Source organism: Drosophila suzukii, chromosome 3, assembly GCF_043229965.1.
Source record: "Drosophila suzukii chromosome 3, CBGP_Dsuzu_IsoJpt1.0, whole genome shotgun sequence".
In the NCBI taxonomy this organism is placed as follows: domain Eukaryota; kingdom Metazoa; phylum Arthropoda; class Insecta; order Diptera; family Drosophilidae; genus Drosophila; species Drosophila suzukii.
Window position 1 is genome coordinate 863,678 of NC_092082.1, and position 15,309 is coordinate 878,986.

Below are 15,309 nucleotides of genomic sequence, written 5' to 3' on the forward strand. Positions count from 1 at the left end.
TGAAGTATCGCTGCCCGGTTTGGTAGGTGATTGGGTTTGGGATTGGGACTAAATAACAAAATAACTGGGGCGTCGGCAGCGACGCCGGCAGAGGCTGAAGCCATTAGTTCGAAGCGTTTTGATGGATTAGTCCTAATACAAGTTGAAGATATAAATGGATAACGCTCAGTTTGGGTTCGTACTTTTCGGTCGGTTCCCTTCCATTTCGATGCGATTGTGTCCGGGTGGTGGGAAATCGCACACATAGCATATATCCCGGCTGGTATATATTAGGTGTGTGTATATATATAAGGAAAAGTATTGGAAAAGGTATAAAACCACAGCATCAACCTCTGCGGCGGGTGGTGCTAATGGGTGGCTTCTGGGCTGGGTGGTTATTCTGGGTGGTCTGTGCGCTTGGGGACTCTGGGTTTTCGTTTCCTCGGATGCTTGGATGCTTGGATGCTCGGATGCTTGACGATGAGGATGACTCGACTCTATTATATTATATTCCAGCAGCTATCCGCTACTGACCAGCCAGGGAAACTTTTCTACAAATGCCTTTTTGCGGTGGAGGTGAAACGAAAGTAATGGCGGCAGTCGTAGGGGGTAAAAGCCCTTGGCAACCTTTAGAAAACGAGCTGGAGCATCGAAGAAAATGACCTTTCCTTTTGCCATTTCATGACTCCGAATTCGAATCCGAAGTGATTGCGATGAGCCAGGAACGGAACCCTACAAGCACACACCCTCAAGCACACACATTGGGCCTCGCACAGTAATATATAAACAGTCGACAGTCTATAAATCGCATTACTCTAAGCCGAATGTTCCTCTACTTGAGAAAATTGTGTGGTAATAGGGCTTAATTGCTAGCGTTTGTGCCTTTTGTATTTTTGTTTCTCTCAAATTTTAAAAATATTTTTTTAAACTTGCTTTTAAATTTGACAGATTTACAAATGTGTATTCATCGAGATTTTCGCAGAAATCACTGCTGTTTCAAAATTACATATAAATTAGTCTAAAAGAATGTAACAATACTTTTTCCAACTGATGGGCGAATTCTGATTTTTTTAATTTCCAGAAACTTTTGTGGACGTAAAATGTTTGAGTAATATATCCATATATATATTCTTTTAAGGGAAAAAATATTTTATAAAAATATTTAGTTCACTCAGGTTTCAGGTAGCAATGTTCCACTGTAAGTGGGAGGGCCGCCCACTCGCCCTGAGCTCGACTAAGCTCATCTATTATGACCTTTTTCTGGAGAGATGCGGGGATTTAGCCATGGAATTTATTATGGTTATGTATTATATTGAACCTAGCTCTCGTCCTCCCCCACTTCATCCACTGGGACAGAGCGAGCATTGTGAAATCGTTGCCACGACCCGAGATAGTATTTTTCCATTACCTTTTTTGATTAGGTCCCGGGCCTTGGCCCCTGTTGCTCGCTGGATTCCTATGCGATGCCAGTTTGAGGTTCGGTTTGGGTTTAGGTCTGAGTGTTCCGTTTTGGTTCCTCGACTGAAACTAAAGGTATGTAAGAGGCGAGTATCTCCACTGGTATCGCCGCATCTTTGGCTCGTCTCCCCATTGTGCTATAATCTATATGTGATGTCCGCCTGCAGCGTCCGTCGGTCGTTCAGTCGGTTTCCCTGATTATCTGCAGCTATATAGAGCTATTGGTGTGTGTGGGTATCTATGCGACGACCGTCGCACCCAAAAGCACCATAGGGACCTGAATTTTTCCTAGTAATTTCCTTTGTGCCTTCTGCCACTCCAGTTGCCAGTGGCCCATTCGCTTTCCCCCCGCCCGACTCTCGATTCCATGCCACTGGCCCCTTGTTAGCACAGTCGACGCCGCTGTTAGTAATCCCAATCCCAGTCCCAGTCCCAGTCCCGATTCCGATTCAAATCCCCCCGCCGACTTTGCGATGTGAACTCATTGCCGTAGCTACTACGAGTTTGTTGCCATTTCCATATCGGGGTTTTACATCTCGTGTTATGCCCTGAACAACTCGGTGGTGTAATATCGCTCCATTTGCACTATGGTGGTGAAAACTGGATATTGGAAAATCCGTTCGGAATATCAGACTATGAAATATGAGCGATATCGAACTTGGAAATAGATCATTCAACGCAATTTTTAAGATTTTAAAGAATTATGAGATGCTAAATTACTGATACTTAAAGAATTAAAAAAAGCTCTGTAAGACAATTGGAATTTTAGATTTATAAAATTACTATAATGTTTTGGGATGTAGCCCATCAATTGCGTGAAAAGTGTAAATATTTAAAAGGCTTACTTTTAAGTTATTTTTTCTATGAGCATCTAAACAACTTCGTAAAGGGCATATCCGTGCCTAATAGGTGGCAGTTCACCTTGTGACTAATATGAATTCTGTTTAAGCCTTAGTTGCCTGCAACTCAAAGGAATAAGTACTTTTAATGAGCCACAGCATGCAAAAGAGGATTATCACTGGTATGTAACTATATAAGTCTAAAGTCGGATTGAACCTCTTACTTGTCCTTCACCACACATTTGGTATTGTGAAGTAATTTAAAAAAGGTAAGATAAGACCCACTTAAGTGATACAAATCATGTTTTAAAAGCAAAGTTTTAAAAATAGTTATCAGATTTTATATTAGATGTAAATATATCCTTTGGAATAATTTATTTATTATCAACAACCTTTATTATATATATTATTATACCGAGTTCTACGATCACACAAATTAAAATCTAAACTTTTTATAAATTTAAAAATAGTAATGCTATTAAAAACGCCACATAAAAAACACTGCTGTACATAAAAGCACCCCACTACCTAATACCTTAGGGAATCCCCAGGGCTAGTCATCTCTAGCAAGGCAAACATGCGCAAAACTGAACGATTTACTTTCATTCCAAAAAACGAACAAATCGATTTGTTCATACCAAAATCGAACCCAAATGAAACTCAATACATGTCGTTGGCCAAGATGATTGGATTGGTATTTATAGCGGCCTTCCGAAAGGAGTCGGAACTGTCAGCCTGGTGGGATTTTTGGAGGTTCAGAGGTTCGGAGGGAAAGCGGCTCAGAACAGAGGCCCTCTTTGGTACCCTCATTTGAGTCCTCTCGACATCTTTTGCACAGTAAAGATAGATTACCATCTATATAGAAAGCTGTGTGGCACCGAGGGAAGACGAAGTGCGAGTACGGAAAACGAACTCAAAACGCTGGAGCGGCGCATGACAGAAATCTAAGGGCACATCGTCATCATTATCGTCGGAACATCCAGAGTCTCAGCTCAAGGGCCATCATCATCATCGTCTGCCTGCAGCCTCCAAGGCCCAAGAGGCTTATGCCGAACCGACAGCCCAAATCAGAAGTAAGGGGTATTATAAGCCCAAACAGCAGAACCAGAGAACCAGACTTGTTTCGCCATCATCGCCATAGTCGTCAGATCCAGTCGTTTCTCACGTTTTCCGCTCGGAATGTATATACATTAAATATATCTGCACTCTAGATGAACGGGTATTCGTAGAGTCGCTCTTGAGCCGGGGTCTACAGTTTTGGCGAGCCAGTCGTATTTGGCATACAATGGAAACGATTATGGCATCGTATGTATGTTTGGTGATTAAAGGGGTCGATTGGGTGAGTCTGTATGATGAAAGAATCGATATTATATATGCAACTAAATGCCAGCCACAGTAAATAAATGAAATCGAATACATTTACAGGATGCAAATGGATAAAGGGGGCGTTGGTGAAACAGGTAATTCAGTTTATGTTCTTCCCCCAAAAACTATCCCAATATATTGAATGATCTTTTCAAGATTATTCATCGAGTTCGCTGAATTTTAATTTGCTGGTTCGTCTTACCTATTTAAAAAGCAAGTCAAGGTAAACCACCGATTTATTGGGACTTTGGTTTTATACCCATTATGTACATATACTGTTCACGAACCTGGAGGGAAAGGTTAATAGATTGCTTTGCGAAATACGCATCAAGAAGCTTTCCCGGTTCTAACAATGAACAACTTTTGTATATACAAAAGATAAAATTACCTTCATAAACTTTGGGGAACATTGCATGGCAGTTAGTCACGCCATACTCTCAAAAATCCACCCTTGTGGATGAGTAAAGCGCCCGGAACCAGTGGGACTCGATGATTCCGACACAATAAAAAAAGTTACACCCAGAAGCGCTGTATAAATGCTATAAATAGAATAGGCCCCAGAGCTCTAACATTTATAATCTTAATAAAATGGTACGCCTTACGATACCCATATAAAAAGAAAGAAATAAAACCGTATCAAAAGTTTATGCAACGCCCCATTAAATTGCAAAGGGTTTTAAAAATGAAAGCTTATTAAGAGGATGCTAAGCATCGACGTTTGGTAAAAATAAATAAATACACTTTCAGAATAATGGGACTTATTAAAATTAATATTAAATAGGTTTTTCTAGTTAAATTGTATTTATTAATGATAGTAATGATAGACCACTCAATGCCCTTTGCAAGAGTATACATGGGATAATGCCTACCCTTTAAAACATTTCTGCACATCCACCGATCACAAACAGTTGTGTAACATCATAAAGCTCGTGCCCGACAAAACCCGCGTCAACTGTACCCAATAGGACAATTTTTCCATGCCCTGCGGCTATACATCCTCTCCGTCCTGCGATTGGCATATGTACCATACCATACTATATATACCATTCCGAACCCCGGCAGCACTCGAGGGTAAAAGAAGAAGCGACGGGCCATAGGATGAGGCTGAGGTAGCTGAAGAGCTGTATATATAGTCTGTCCTTTTGCTCGTCGTATATCCCTCAACGGCAATTCCGCTTTCAGGGTTTTATGTCAGAGCTCTTAACGCGCTGGGGTTTCAATTTTGTTTTGGGGCGCAGCCGTGTGGCAGTAACCTGAGCCAAAGTTGTTGTGTTTGCATTGATGTTGCTTCTTCTTCGTGTTGTTCTTGTTCTGGCTCTACCTTTATCGGGGAACCCCCCAGCACCTAACCCTACACTCGTAGGTTTTCCGCTTCTGAGGGTGCTATAGTCAAGCCGTCGCCGTCAGTCGAGTCTGACGACGTCGGTCGGAAATCCTTGAAATGAAAGTCCTGAAGCTTCAGCTTCTGCTGCCCAGGAGGGTTGCCCTCGTATGGCGAAACTTTGCCGCAATCGAGAACGGATGGTGATGTAGCAATGGGGACGTGGCATTTGCAACGCTCCGTACACCTAGACCCGCTTGGGTAATCGTAGTGCTCTTACCCTGCCAAATGCAAACCTAAATATCACAAAACTTTGGATGATATTATGGACAAATAAGTTATGCAATCCTAATAATAGGTATATCTATGATATTTGGGCAGGGTAATAAATATTCAGTATGTTTTTAAAAAACATTAAGGATCAAAAGAAAATGTTATTATTTTAAGGGGTTCCAAGCCGGAACTCATTTCTAAGTACTATACATTAGTGCAGGACATAAAATCAATAGGTGATATTTTTTTCACTGCACGTATATGCTTAACAACCTATAAGTATGAGTGTGATTGTGAGGAGTGTCCACCTCCTGGCACCGCAAGGTCCCTCGCCGGGATGCTGCGCTGCTGGCATCCGCTCCTCCCACCTCGTCCTTCGACATTCGTCCTTCGCCGCACCACCTCCGGCTGTACTACCCATCTAGAATTGATGTAGCACCTACGGGGCACCATTCCATTGCCATTCCCTCTCCATCTGCCCACTTCCGGAGCTTCTGTTCCACGCACGTTCAACTTCAACTCCGCTGCAGGTCATTCGGACTCGTTCAATCTCATCCCACATCGCGAAAAGTTTTAGAGGACGAACGTAAAGTTTAAGCGCTGATTGCGAGTCTCGCTGGAAAAATGGCAAGCTATTATGTAACCTGGTCAAAGACCCAGAGAACAGCCCCATAAACGACCAGCAGACGGATATTCGTGATGTGCAATACCTTGGCAATCCATATCAAAGACTTCGTTTTTAATCAATACTTAAGAACAGTAGTTTAAGTTTAACAAGAAGTTTTTTTTTTTACAAGAAGTGGAAAAGGAAATTTGTATTTCTTACTTGTTGTTTTAAGCTATGAGACTCGCAGTAAATTAAATTTCTTAATATAAAGGAATTCATTTGTATTTTAACTAAAAATATGGTAAACATTCAGAGTAAATTAACATGTTTAATTTAAAGAAGTAACATATTATTTAAACGACCTCTTTACTGTGTTGTATAAAGCAAACCTTCCAAACTTTATATCAAAGCTTAACATATGTAAATACTTTTCAAGTTTTAGGACTTAAGGCACAAGTATTTGGTTGGGTTCCTATTCCATGGATTTGTTTTGTTCCCCATTCTTCTTCGCCCCAGTCTCGAAGATCTTCTCCAGCTGGGTGAGCAGGCCGATGGCTCGGTAGTTCTCCTCCATCAGGGCGAACTCCTCCAGGGGCTTGAGGAGACGCAGTGCATCCTTGTAGCTCTCCACGCAACGTGGCAGATGGGCCTCATCGCTGGTCTCTGAATAATGACCGGGACTATTAGCCGGTGGCAGTTCCGTCTCCCCAGAAAATGTCTCACTGAGCGATTGAATCTTTTGAATTTTCAGCCCACAGGGCGCGGACTCTTCATCCTCCCCCAACTTTCGTTTGGTGGCCCTCTCCGGGGAGTCGGCATTTCTATCATCGTCCTCATTATCCTCATCGTCATTAATTTCTATGAGTTCAGGTGGCACCTCGATGGCCACACAATCGTCATCATCTTCTGGCTCTGACTCTTCGGTCTTTGGTTCCACCCGTGGAAAGTGGACAAAGCCAGCTCTCAGCTGCTCCTGTGTTTTCTTGTGGGCCAGAGTTATCTTGTGTTCATTCCTGCTACAGTAACTCACTATGTCGCGGAGGTCCAGGGAGAGCGGAACTCGGCGATTGGTCACCGGAACACCCACCGAGAAGGTGAAGTTATAGCGACTCTTGAAGTGCTTGAACCACACCTTGTCGGGAAAGAAACTCTCGATCTTCAGGATGTCCCTCAGACTAATGGCCACCGATCGCAGGTTGTCGATGTCGAGTCGACCCTTGTTGTGCAGCTGGGATCGCTGAATGTACTCGTACATGCACTTCTCCAGGAACGCGATCTTCCGCTTGCGTCGCAGCTGTACTTCGTCCGAGGTGGCCTGGTTCTGGGTGGACGTGGTGACCAAGGTCTTGGTGCGGTACAGAGGTCGGTCGACGAACCTTTGGACGTCCAGGCTCGTCGTGGATGAGGGTTCCGGCGACCTGGGCGCCAGACTACAAGCCATGGAGGTGTGTCGCCCACAGTAGGACATAATGTCTCTCAAGTCCATCGATCGCGGCGGTCGGCGGGTTATGGTGATCTGGCGATTCGACAGGGTTATATTGTAGGCCGCCTTGAAGTGATTGATCCACGGCTTGTTCGGCACAAAGCCGTCGAGTCGCATGAGGTCCCGGAACTCGATCGCCCGGTTGCGGATCAACTCCTCGTTGATATCGCTGTGCAGATAGAACTGGGCCCTCTGGATATATTCGTACAGGCAGTGGCCCAGAAAGTTCAGCTTGCGCCGGCGCAGCTCGGCATCTTTACTGGGCGGCTGGCTCAGGCGGTTGGTGGCCTCGTGGAACTCCAGGATCGCCTCCCGGTTGGACATTATGCTCTTAATCTGCTCCCAGCTGCAATTGAAGTTCCGCGCAATCTTGCTGTACATCGGCACTATGTCATACTGCCGGATGGCGGCCACCCGCTCCTCCAGAGTCAACACGTTCCGGATACGCTGCGCTCCATTGGAATGTTCGTGCCCATCGTCATTCTGCAATTGGATTGTGGTTTACTTAGTGGGGCTTTTGGAAAGGGGAAGGCAAGAAACTGAGGACAGCAATCCGATACTAACAAAAATCCAAGCTCTGGCTGTTTGAATTTAATATTTGATAGGTTAAAAATAAGTCGACATAAAAATAATCTAAAAATATAATTAATATTAAAATCTTTTGAAAAATAAAACAACTCTAACGATGTAAAAAACTAGTGACGATCGCACCTTCAAAGGTTCTGATACAAGCATTTGTGACAAAAAGGATTGTAAGATCGATTAAGTTCGAGTACATATTCTGAAATGTTCTCCTTGTTACAAAGGCCTTGAAAAGTACTCTTACATATATTTATTTAAGGAATATTTTCCTAATCTAATTATTTTTGTGAGTTTCAAATTGCTAAAATGGAAGTATGGCCTCTCAGTTACTCACTGTAAAAAAGAGTACTTACGTCAGAGTACATTTCCTCTCCCACACATACAGGTTTCTGTGATGTGGTACGCTCTTCTACACTCTCTTTTAGCTTGCCCTCCGATGAAATAACAAAGTCTGCGCATGATGAAAGTTATACTGCATTGTTATACTATCAACGAATAAACCAAATTCATTGTACATACCTCTTAATCACTTTTTAAACCATAGAAATTGGTTTTACTCAAATATGCAGAAGTTTTTTTGGCACATTAGACACACAAAATCTGCAGCAGCACGTTTTCAGAGTTTCCAGAGCGATTGCAAATCGAAGAATGAAAAACATATGTATGCACATGCGGGGCGAAAAGTACGATCTGTACTCTCAGACGCTCTCAGAGAATGTAAAACCGGATCTTTGCGAGCGTTACGAGAAATTTCGCTCTTTCGTTTCTCTCGCGCTCAAAACCCACTGCTCCCCCGACGATCGAGCTATATCTTTGTGGTATGGTATGGTATGGCATGCCTGGGTTTTATTTTTAGTAAGATCGAGAGTAAATAATCTCTCGCCAAAGCAGCTATAACTGGTTTTACATGCCAAAATAAACCAATCTCATTATCACTTAATCTAAACGACAACTGGCTTGCAGGTCAAAACCTATTTCCATTTATTCTTTAGGTCAACTGATACAATGAGAACTTTTTAAAAAGTAGGTATACCGGTTAGAAATTTAAACGGATCTTATGTACATATTAAGTGAAAGTTATTGTACCTGGTCCAATATATGTATAAAAGTCATTATTAGATTTCCTATGACCTATGATCTGAAAACTAGTTTAATGGACCTGTTAAAACACGAGTCATCCCTGAGAATGAATATTACTTTAAACCTGAATATATTGTTACTAAACATATCCGGATTTAAGGCACACCTTTTTCAAGCTACTCTTTTGTCTTCCTCCTTAGACTCGATATCGGTTATATAATTAATCTTCTCTATCAATTGCTTAGAAGAACTCAATGAAATCAAACTCTAGTTCACCGACTTCTTCCTTTAAAGTCCATATCTCACGCTGGTTGGCTATTATTTTTGTGGTAGGTATTTTTCGCATATAAATTTAAAATATTGTTTAAAATTAGTTTAATAATTTCACTTCGTTGTGGTACAAGAGACCTCGGCAGTAATATAGTTATTTTTAACATCTTAAAAATAAAAGCGATAGTTAAAGAAATTATATATAACATCTACAAATCAAAGATCGAAATCTTCCTTCTGGGGAGGATGGATAATAGATTTTTCGACTTCCGTGAGTAGGCCAATGGCCCGGAAGTTGTCATTTAACATGGCATACTCTTGCAAAATTTGCAGGTGTGCCAGGGCCATATTTTTACTGTCAATGGATTTTAGAGTATCTTGTATGGATGTGATTATATTGGGGTCGATAGAGTCCTTGCTTGTAACCTGGTCCTCCTGTTAATGGTAAATCAATCTATAAATTACTTACTCTAACAGTTTTTGATCAAACTACTCACCTCAATTGAGGATACTGCTTCCGACTTAACAGCTACAATGACGGGAAATAGTTGAGCAGGCTGCAAAAAATTATTTTAGAAACTAAAATTATTCTGCTTTGTGGAAAAATGTACCTTATTAACTTTGTCATTCGATATAGTTTCCCGAGTAACATGCGATGTTTGAAGGCGTTTTCCGTTTTGATTTTGTTCCTTAGGTTGCCTTAGTACTTGCTTAACTCGGGACAGTAGTTGAGGAGGCTAAAAATTTGATAAGTTAAAAGGTAATTTGATAAATTTAAAGGTAAAACTTACCTTATTAAGTTTTTTATTTGAAATAGGTTGAGGTGGACCTTGCGCTGTTCGTTTTATGCTTGGATTTTGTCCCTCAGGTTGCCCAGGCTGTTGTTCAACTCGAACAAGACGAGGCTAAATAAAAAAATTTCTGGATTCAAAAAAAGTTTTTAAATTTTAAAGGAGAAACTCACCCCATTAGCTTTACCATTTTCAGTTTCACGTTGAGCTTGTGCTGTACGAATTCGTTTGGCGCTTGGAGATTCCTCAGGTTGTCCCGGCTTCTCAACACGGCGAAGTTTCTCAGGAGGCTATAGAAAATATAGACTAAAAACCATTTATAAGTCAAAACTCAAACTCACCTTATTCACTTTGGCCTTCGATATAGTTACTGACCATTGACCAGGCGTTTGCAATCGGTTCCCACTTAGATTTTGGTTCTCAGGTTGCCCAGGTGATTGTTCATTTAGGCTTAGTAAATGAGTTGGCTGTAGAAAAGAATTTCAGAGCTCAAAAACAGTTTTTAAAAATAAGCGTAAAACTCACCTTATTAACTTGCACTGCTCGAAGTCGTTTTCCGTTTATGTTTAGTTCTCCAGGTTTCCCAGGCAATTGTTCTACTGGTTTGAGTAGCTGCGGGGGCTGTAGAAAACGATTAACGACAGTTTTAATTAAACATCATTCTCACCTTGTTCACTTTGGAATTTGAGATAGTTTCATTTTCCAAAGACCTCATTTCCTCGATCTCTTTTAGTTCAACGGGCTAAAGAAATATTTGGATGCATTCAGTTTGTCGGAAATTTATTTGTAAAAACGAACCTCTATTTCTATTTTTATTGTAGATTCTGTTGAGCTAGAATCCATGCACACTCGAACCTCTAAATCATTCGACTCCGTTTTTTTAGTTACTGTTTCTTTGGCCTTGCCCTTATCATCAGCCCATTTTTTACATACTCTACAAAGCCTGGGTTGTCCTTGCTTGTTCATCTTGCTGAGGAATGCACATCTCTTGCAGCCAGTTTCATTGGCGTTATTTTTGGCACCCTTGGCTTTCTAAAATAGGTTTTAGATTTATTACAATTGCGCGAATACTTGGAATATTCTCTACTTACGGATGCTTCCAAGACCAGGGCTTCCTGCAACTTTTGGTGTTCTGTTTTTGGTTTTTCCGGTAATCTAGTCAGTGCTTGTGGTTTCTGAAACTATAAAGAGAACAGTTAGCAAATAAACGTAGGTATAAAAAACCCGATCGATTAACATCACATACTGAAATATCAAATTCTAATTTGGTATGGTCATGTAATTATGATACTAATTACTATTATTTTTGCAAAATCTAATTATAGATGCCGCTTTCAGTTTGTTTTTTTAAGTTCTTGTAGCTTTCCGGATTATAGGATGAACAAATGATTACATGTACATTTTAAATTTTCTATGTGGATAGGTAGTCTTTCATGATCCCAAGACGACTTACACTAGTGGGCTTCTGAAGCAGTTGGTCGCTCCTGACGATTCTGGCCTTCTTCAGCTGGTCCAGACGATCCTGCCACCGCTCGCAGAGTACCTTGGTTTTGTGCTGTTCCCGCACCAGGTGAAAGGAGTTAGTGACGTCGACCTGGCGGACTTTGGCATCAGATTCCTTTACGATTTTGCTTCTCAGGTTGGCCAGTCGGTTATTTACATCGGCGAGGAGGTCCTCCATTTGCTTGAGGTGCTTGGTAACCTTGAAAATCTCGGCATCCTGCAGGTGGACCAGCTTGAGCCGGTACTTGGTGATGAGCGCCTTGGCCCGGATCTGCTCCTTGGCGAAGGACATGGTTTTCTCCTTGTAAGACATGCGCCTGGCCTGATTTGTCTCCCTCTGCAGACGAACACGCAAATATTCGAGCCTGTTGTTGGTGTCTTTGAGGTAGGTAGTGGCTCTTCGGAGATTTGACTCCGCGGTGGCGAAGGCGGTGGCCTTCGGGGGACGAAACCCAGGTGGAGCAGGACCTAGTGCAAATACCCTTGACTGCAAGTTGTCTGGTAAATTCATTGTTTTTGCCATGATTTAAAACAAATGGAAAATTAGTTAAATATGTGTCCAGGGCTGCCGAATTCTCGAGTGAGTGGTATTGCCAAGCTGCTCCATTTGGTGTTGCCAATTCGCAGTTATCGATTACGATTTACCAAGTTGAATATAGTTATTAGATTCTTAAAAACTGAAAATATACTCATTTTTCATTTTTACACTTACCCCTGTATATAAAGGCACTTAGCATTTTATGTTTTTGAATTAACTTATCAAAAAACTGCCATAATTGATACATCATATTGCCAGATTGGTTCATTTAGTCAATACTCACACCATATTTTTCAGGGCTGGTGTGTGTGCTGCCAATATTCAATATTAATTTGATTTTTATAAATGATGTAAAACTTTCCCTTTTTGAAAAAACGCTATTGCAAGCTTTTTCCTATTACATTTAATGTTTTTGTAACTGCTTACAATCATGTTATATTTGGGTTATTAGGGTATATTATGTATTCTAAAGCAAAAGTCTAGCATCTTAAATAAACTATAGAAACTGATCGAATTTTAGGAGTATACTTTTTTTAATTACTTAAAATAATAAAGGGGTAATTATAGGACATGTTTAATTAATTACATTTATTAGTACTAGCTATCTTTAATGGCTATGAGGTCCCTTTACTTTTGATCCACTTCAAAATCGTCGCTTTTGGGCGGATATTGAATGGCGTTCTCCGCCTGCATGAGCAATCCGATGGCCCTGAAATTGTCCTGGAACATGGCGTATTCCTGGAGTGCCCGCAGGTGTCTCAACGCATCCTCCTTGGTGCCGATGGACAGCTCGTCCTTGGACTCCGCCAAACTACTCGGTTCCGGCTCTGCGGCATTGAAGACCGTGACCGGATCAGCTTCCCTGGTCGGTTGCTCAGGTTCTTTGTTTCCATTTCCGGTCCTGCCATTATCTTCACCCATTGCCAACTTTCGTTTGCGATATGGACGCTTCTGCGGGCGGGGAACGACTGTCCGGACAGTGGTGCCGATGGATAACATCCTGCCGCTCTCCATTTCATTGACCGGATTGTACGCGTCATCGTCACGCAGGAACGTATGCATCGCCGAGTAGTCATCCATGGTCAGGACTTGTGTCCACGGCACGGGCTCGTCCTTAAGAATTTCTGTCATGTCGTCGTAGAACTGCCAGTTGGGATGGTACTGCGGTCCCTTTGCCAAGTGCTTGCTCTTTATGCAGTAGTAGGTCTTTTTCAGGTTCCTGAACTTTCGATCGAGCTGGGTGGCGTCTATATCTGTCATTCCATGACTTTGCAGGGCTACGACCATTTCCCCCCAGACGTCTTTGATCTTCCTTTTCGGGTTTCGAAAATCTGCCTGTCGCTGGCTGTAAAGGGTAAGTAGCATCCTGGTGTTGGACGCATTCCACTTCTTTTCATCGTCTGTAGGATAATCTTCTTGGTTTTGTTTGCATCTATAAGTTTTTGTAAGTTTTACTTACATTTTATGTCCATTGTTTACGATAGCAAAAAAAAGTTTCCTAGGCTGCGCATTTATTTAACGGCGTGGCCATGCTATCGCGGGGGAAGGTATCACTATCATGATCCAAACATCTGTGTTTTGTATCTATCGATAGCTATCGTTGATTGTGAGCAACATGGAGATGGCAATGCCATTTAAATTTCGGATTGATATAAATATAGCAAATTATACGATTTTGTCTTAAGTACCAAGCATTTTTATAATTAATGAATGGAAGCGGGGGACTAAAAGCATTTAATTGATTTGGAAATGGTCCTGCATAGTTAGTAAACTAAGAGTTTTCGTAAAATTGAACTGGTGGACAAATGGACGGACAAACGGAACGACCATACCTTTTGCAATGGTATGAAAACTTGGTCTACTAAGGATCTGCCTATATACCAACGGGATCACAATTTTTCCGATTTTTGGCTCCCATTACCCCACGTAATCAATTTGTTGCGTAGAACAAAATTTTGTTTCCACAGGAGGAATCATTTTGCTGACCCTCCCCCCACACCCCCTATGTGATTACGTATTTATATAATATATATATCATCGATATATCGATATTTTGATTTCAAATAAGTTTTCTTCGAATATCAACCACCTAATTGCGGCGCCATCTGTCAGCAGAAAAGCCTAGTCAATATTATATTAGTTGTATTACCATGCGCTAGGTGTCGCCCGAGAACAAGAACAACTCTACATGTAAATAAACTGTAAATTAATGTAATGGGGGTCAAAGAGCAAGACGATGTTGGTGTTACCAGCTCAGGAAAATTATGACTCATTTTCATGAAGAGGAAGAACACTTGGCGCCTTGATTCAAAAATATTGCATTTTTGAGCTTGATAAAAGTGTAGAATGTCGCTCGGGACGTTTGCATACTTTTAAATATATTCCTTTCGAAGTAATATATTTCTGAGATAACCAACAAAGAATTGTAGTGAGGCATAAAATCCACTTTTCAAAAAATTAATAAGTTGTTTGCCATTAAGTAGTCGTAATTATTTATTTCCGTTCTTTTATTTGTTTCCCCTATAGTTCCTAAATATTATAATTTATTAAATATAATATAACTACCAACTTATGCCATTCTGACCCCAAAATTTTCTTTACTTCGAATCACTTAGCCAGTTAATTTATTGGGCAATAAGAAAAAAGTAAAGCCAATGGAAGTCGTATCGTGGAATCTAATTCAAACGCAATTTTCCATATCAACCCAATAGAGCGTATCGTTAATTTAATTTCCGTTCAAAATAAAAGAAAAATTTACATACGCACACTGGAAGCGAATTTTTTGGGGTATCTCCTTAGAAGCACCTGTGCACCGAGGGGAATGTGTGAAAAACTTGGTCACAAGATCTCAAGAAGCGCACTTCCGTCCTGGACTAGGTAATAACCGTGAAAGGTTAAAAAACAGTAGTATATGGTAGCAGTTAGTAGTTGCAACCCCAGAAAATGACTTGCTAAGTTTTCTACAATATTTTGGTAGGGGGTTCAGCGGAGCGCAACCTTGTAGAAGGTGTGTGGACCCTACAGACCCTTTATACGGAGGGCCCAAAACCAGAGCGATATAATTGTTGCGCAACTAGGCGAAGCCAACTCACTGATTTTCCCATGAGGAGTTCGACCATAAAATGTGGGAAAATAAACTCTCGGATATGATTGACAATGGGTCTCGGGGTCTCTTTCGACTTTTTTAGACTCTGCCCCTGGCAATGGCTTCATTATGTTG

The 15,309-nt window shown here is 41.3% G+C and overlaps 3 protein-coding genes across 5 annotated transcripts; all 3 read right to left on the reverse strand.

Moving 5' to 3' along the window:
• Positions 1-5,928: 5,928 nt before the first annotated feature.
• On the reverse strand, positions 5,929-8,584 carry LOC108013515 (uncharacterized). The gene is made up of 3 exons (XM_017079409.4): positions 8,427-8,584; positions 8,261-8,358; positions 5,929-7,808 (listed from the first exon to the last, which is right to left on the reverse strand). The coding sequence occupies exons 2-3, from the start codon at positions 8,270-8,272 to the stop codon at positions 6,315-6,317; spliced, it is 1,506 nt and encodes a 501-aa protein (XP_016934898.3). The 5' UTR covers positions 8,273-8,358; positions 8,427-8,584; the 3' UTR covers positions 5,929-6,314.
• Positions 8,585-9,345: 761 nt separating this feature from the next.
• On the reverse strand, positions 9,346-12,146 carry CkIIalpha-i3 (CKII-alpha subunit interactor-3). 3 transcript variants are annotated; one of them, XM_070995596.1, is made up of 11 exons: positions 11,502-12,146; positions 11,140-11,229; positions 10,847-11,080; positions 10,716-10,790; positions 10,574-10,669; positions 10,390-10,515; positions 10,222-10,338; positions 10,049-10,162; positions 9,878-9,994; positions 9,755-9,814; positions 9,346-9,692 (listed from the first exon to the last, which is right to left on the reverse strand). In XM_070995596.1, exons 1-11 carry the CDS (start codon positions 12,072-12,074, stop codon positions 9,474-9,476), a joined length of 1,821 nt encoding a protein of 606 aa, XP_070851697.1. In that variant the 5' UTR covers positions 12,075-12,146; the 3' UTR covers positions 9,346-9,473. The 3 variants fall into 3 exon arrangements, with proteins under 3 accessions (XP_070851697.1, XP_016934895.3, XP_065720412.2); XM_017079406.4 differs by having other exon boundaries at positions 9,869-9,994; positions 11,502-12,145; XM_065864340.2 differs by lacking the exon at positions 10,716-10,790 and having other exon boundaries at positions 9,869-9,994; positions 11,502-12,145.
• A 457-nt stretch (positions 12,147-12,603) lies between these two features.
• On the reverse strand, positions 12,604-13,700 carry LOC108012556 (uncharacterized). The gene is made up of 2 exons (XM_017077969.4): positions 13,549-13,700; positions 12,604-13,489 (listed from the first exon to the last, which is right to left on the reverse strand). The coding sequence occupies exons 1-2, from the start codon at positions 13,559-13,561 to the stop codon at positions 12,717-12,719; spliced, it is 786 nt and encodes a 261-aa protein (XP_016933458.2). The 5' UTR covers positions 13,562-13,700; the 3' UTR covers positions 12,604-12,716.
• Positions 13,701-15,309: the final 1,609 nt, after the last annotated feature.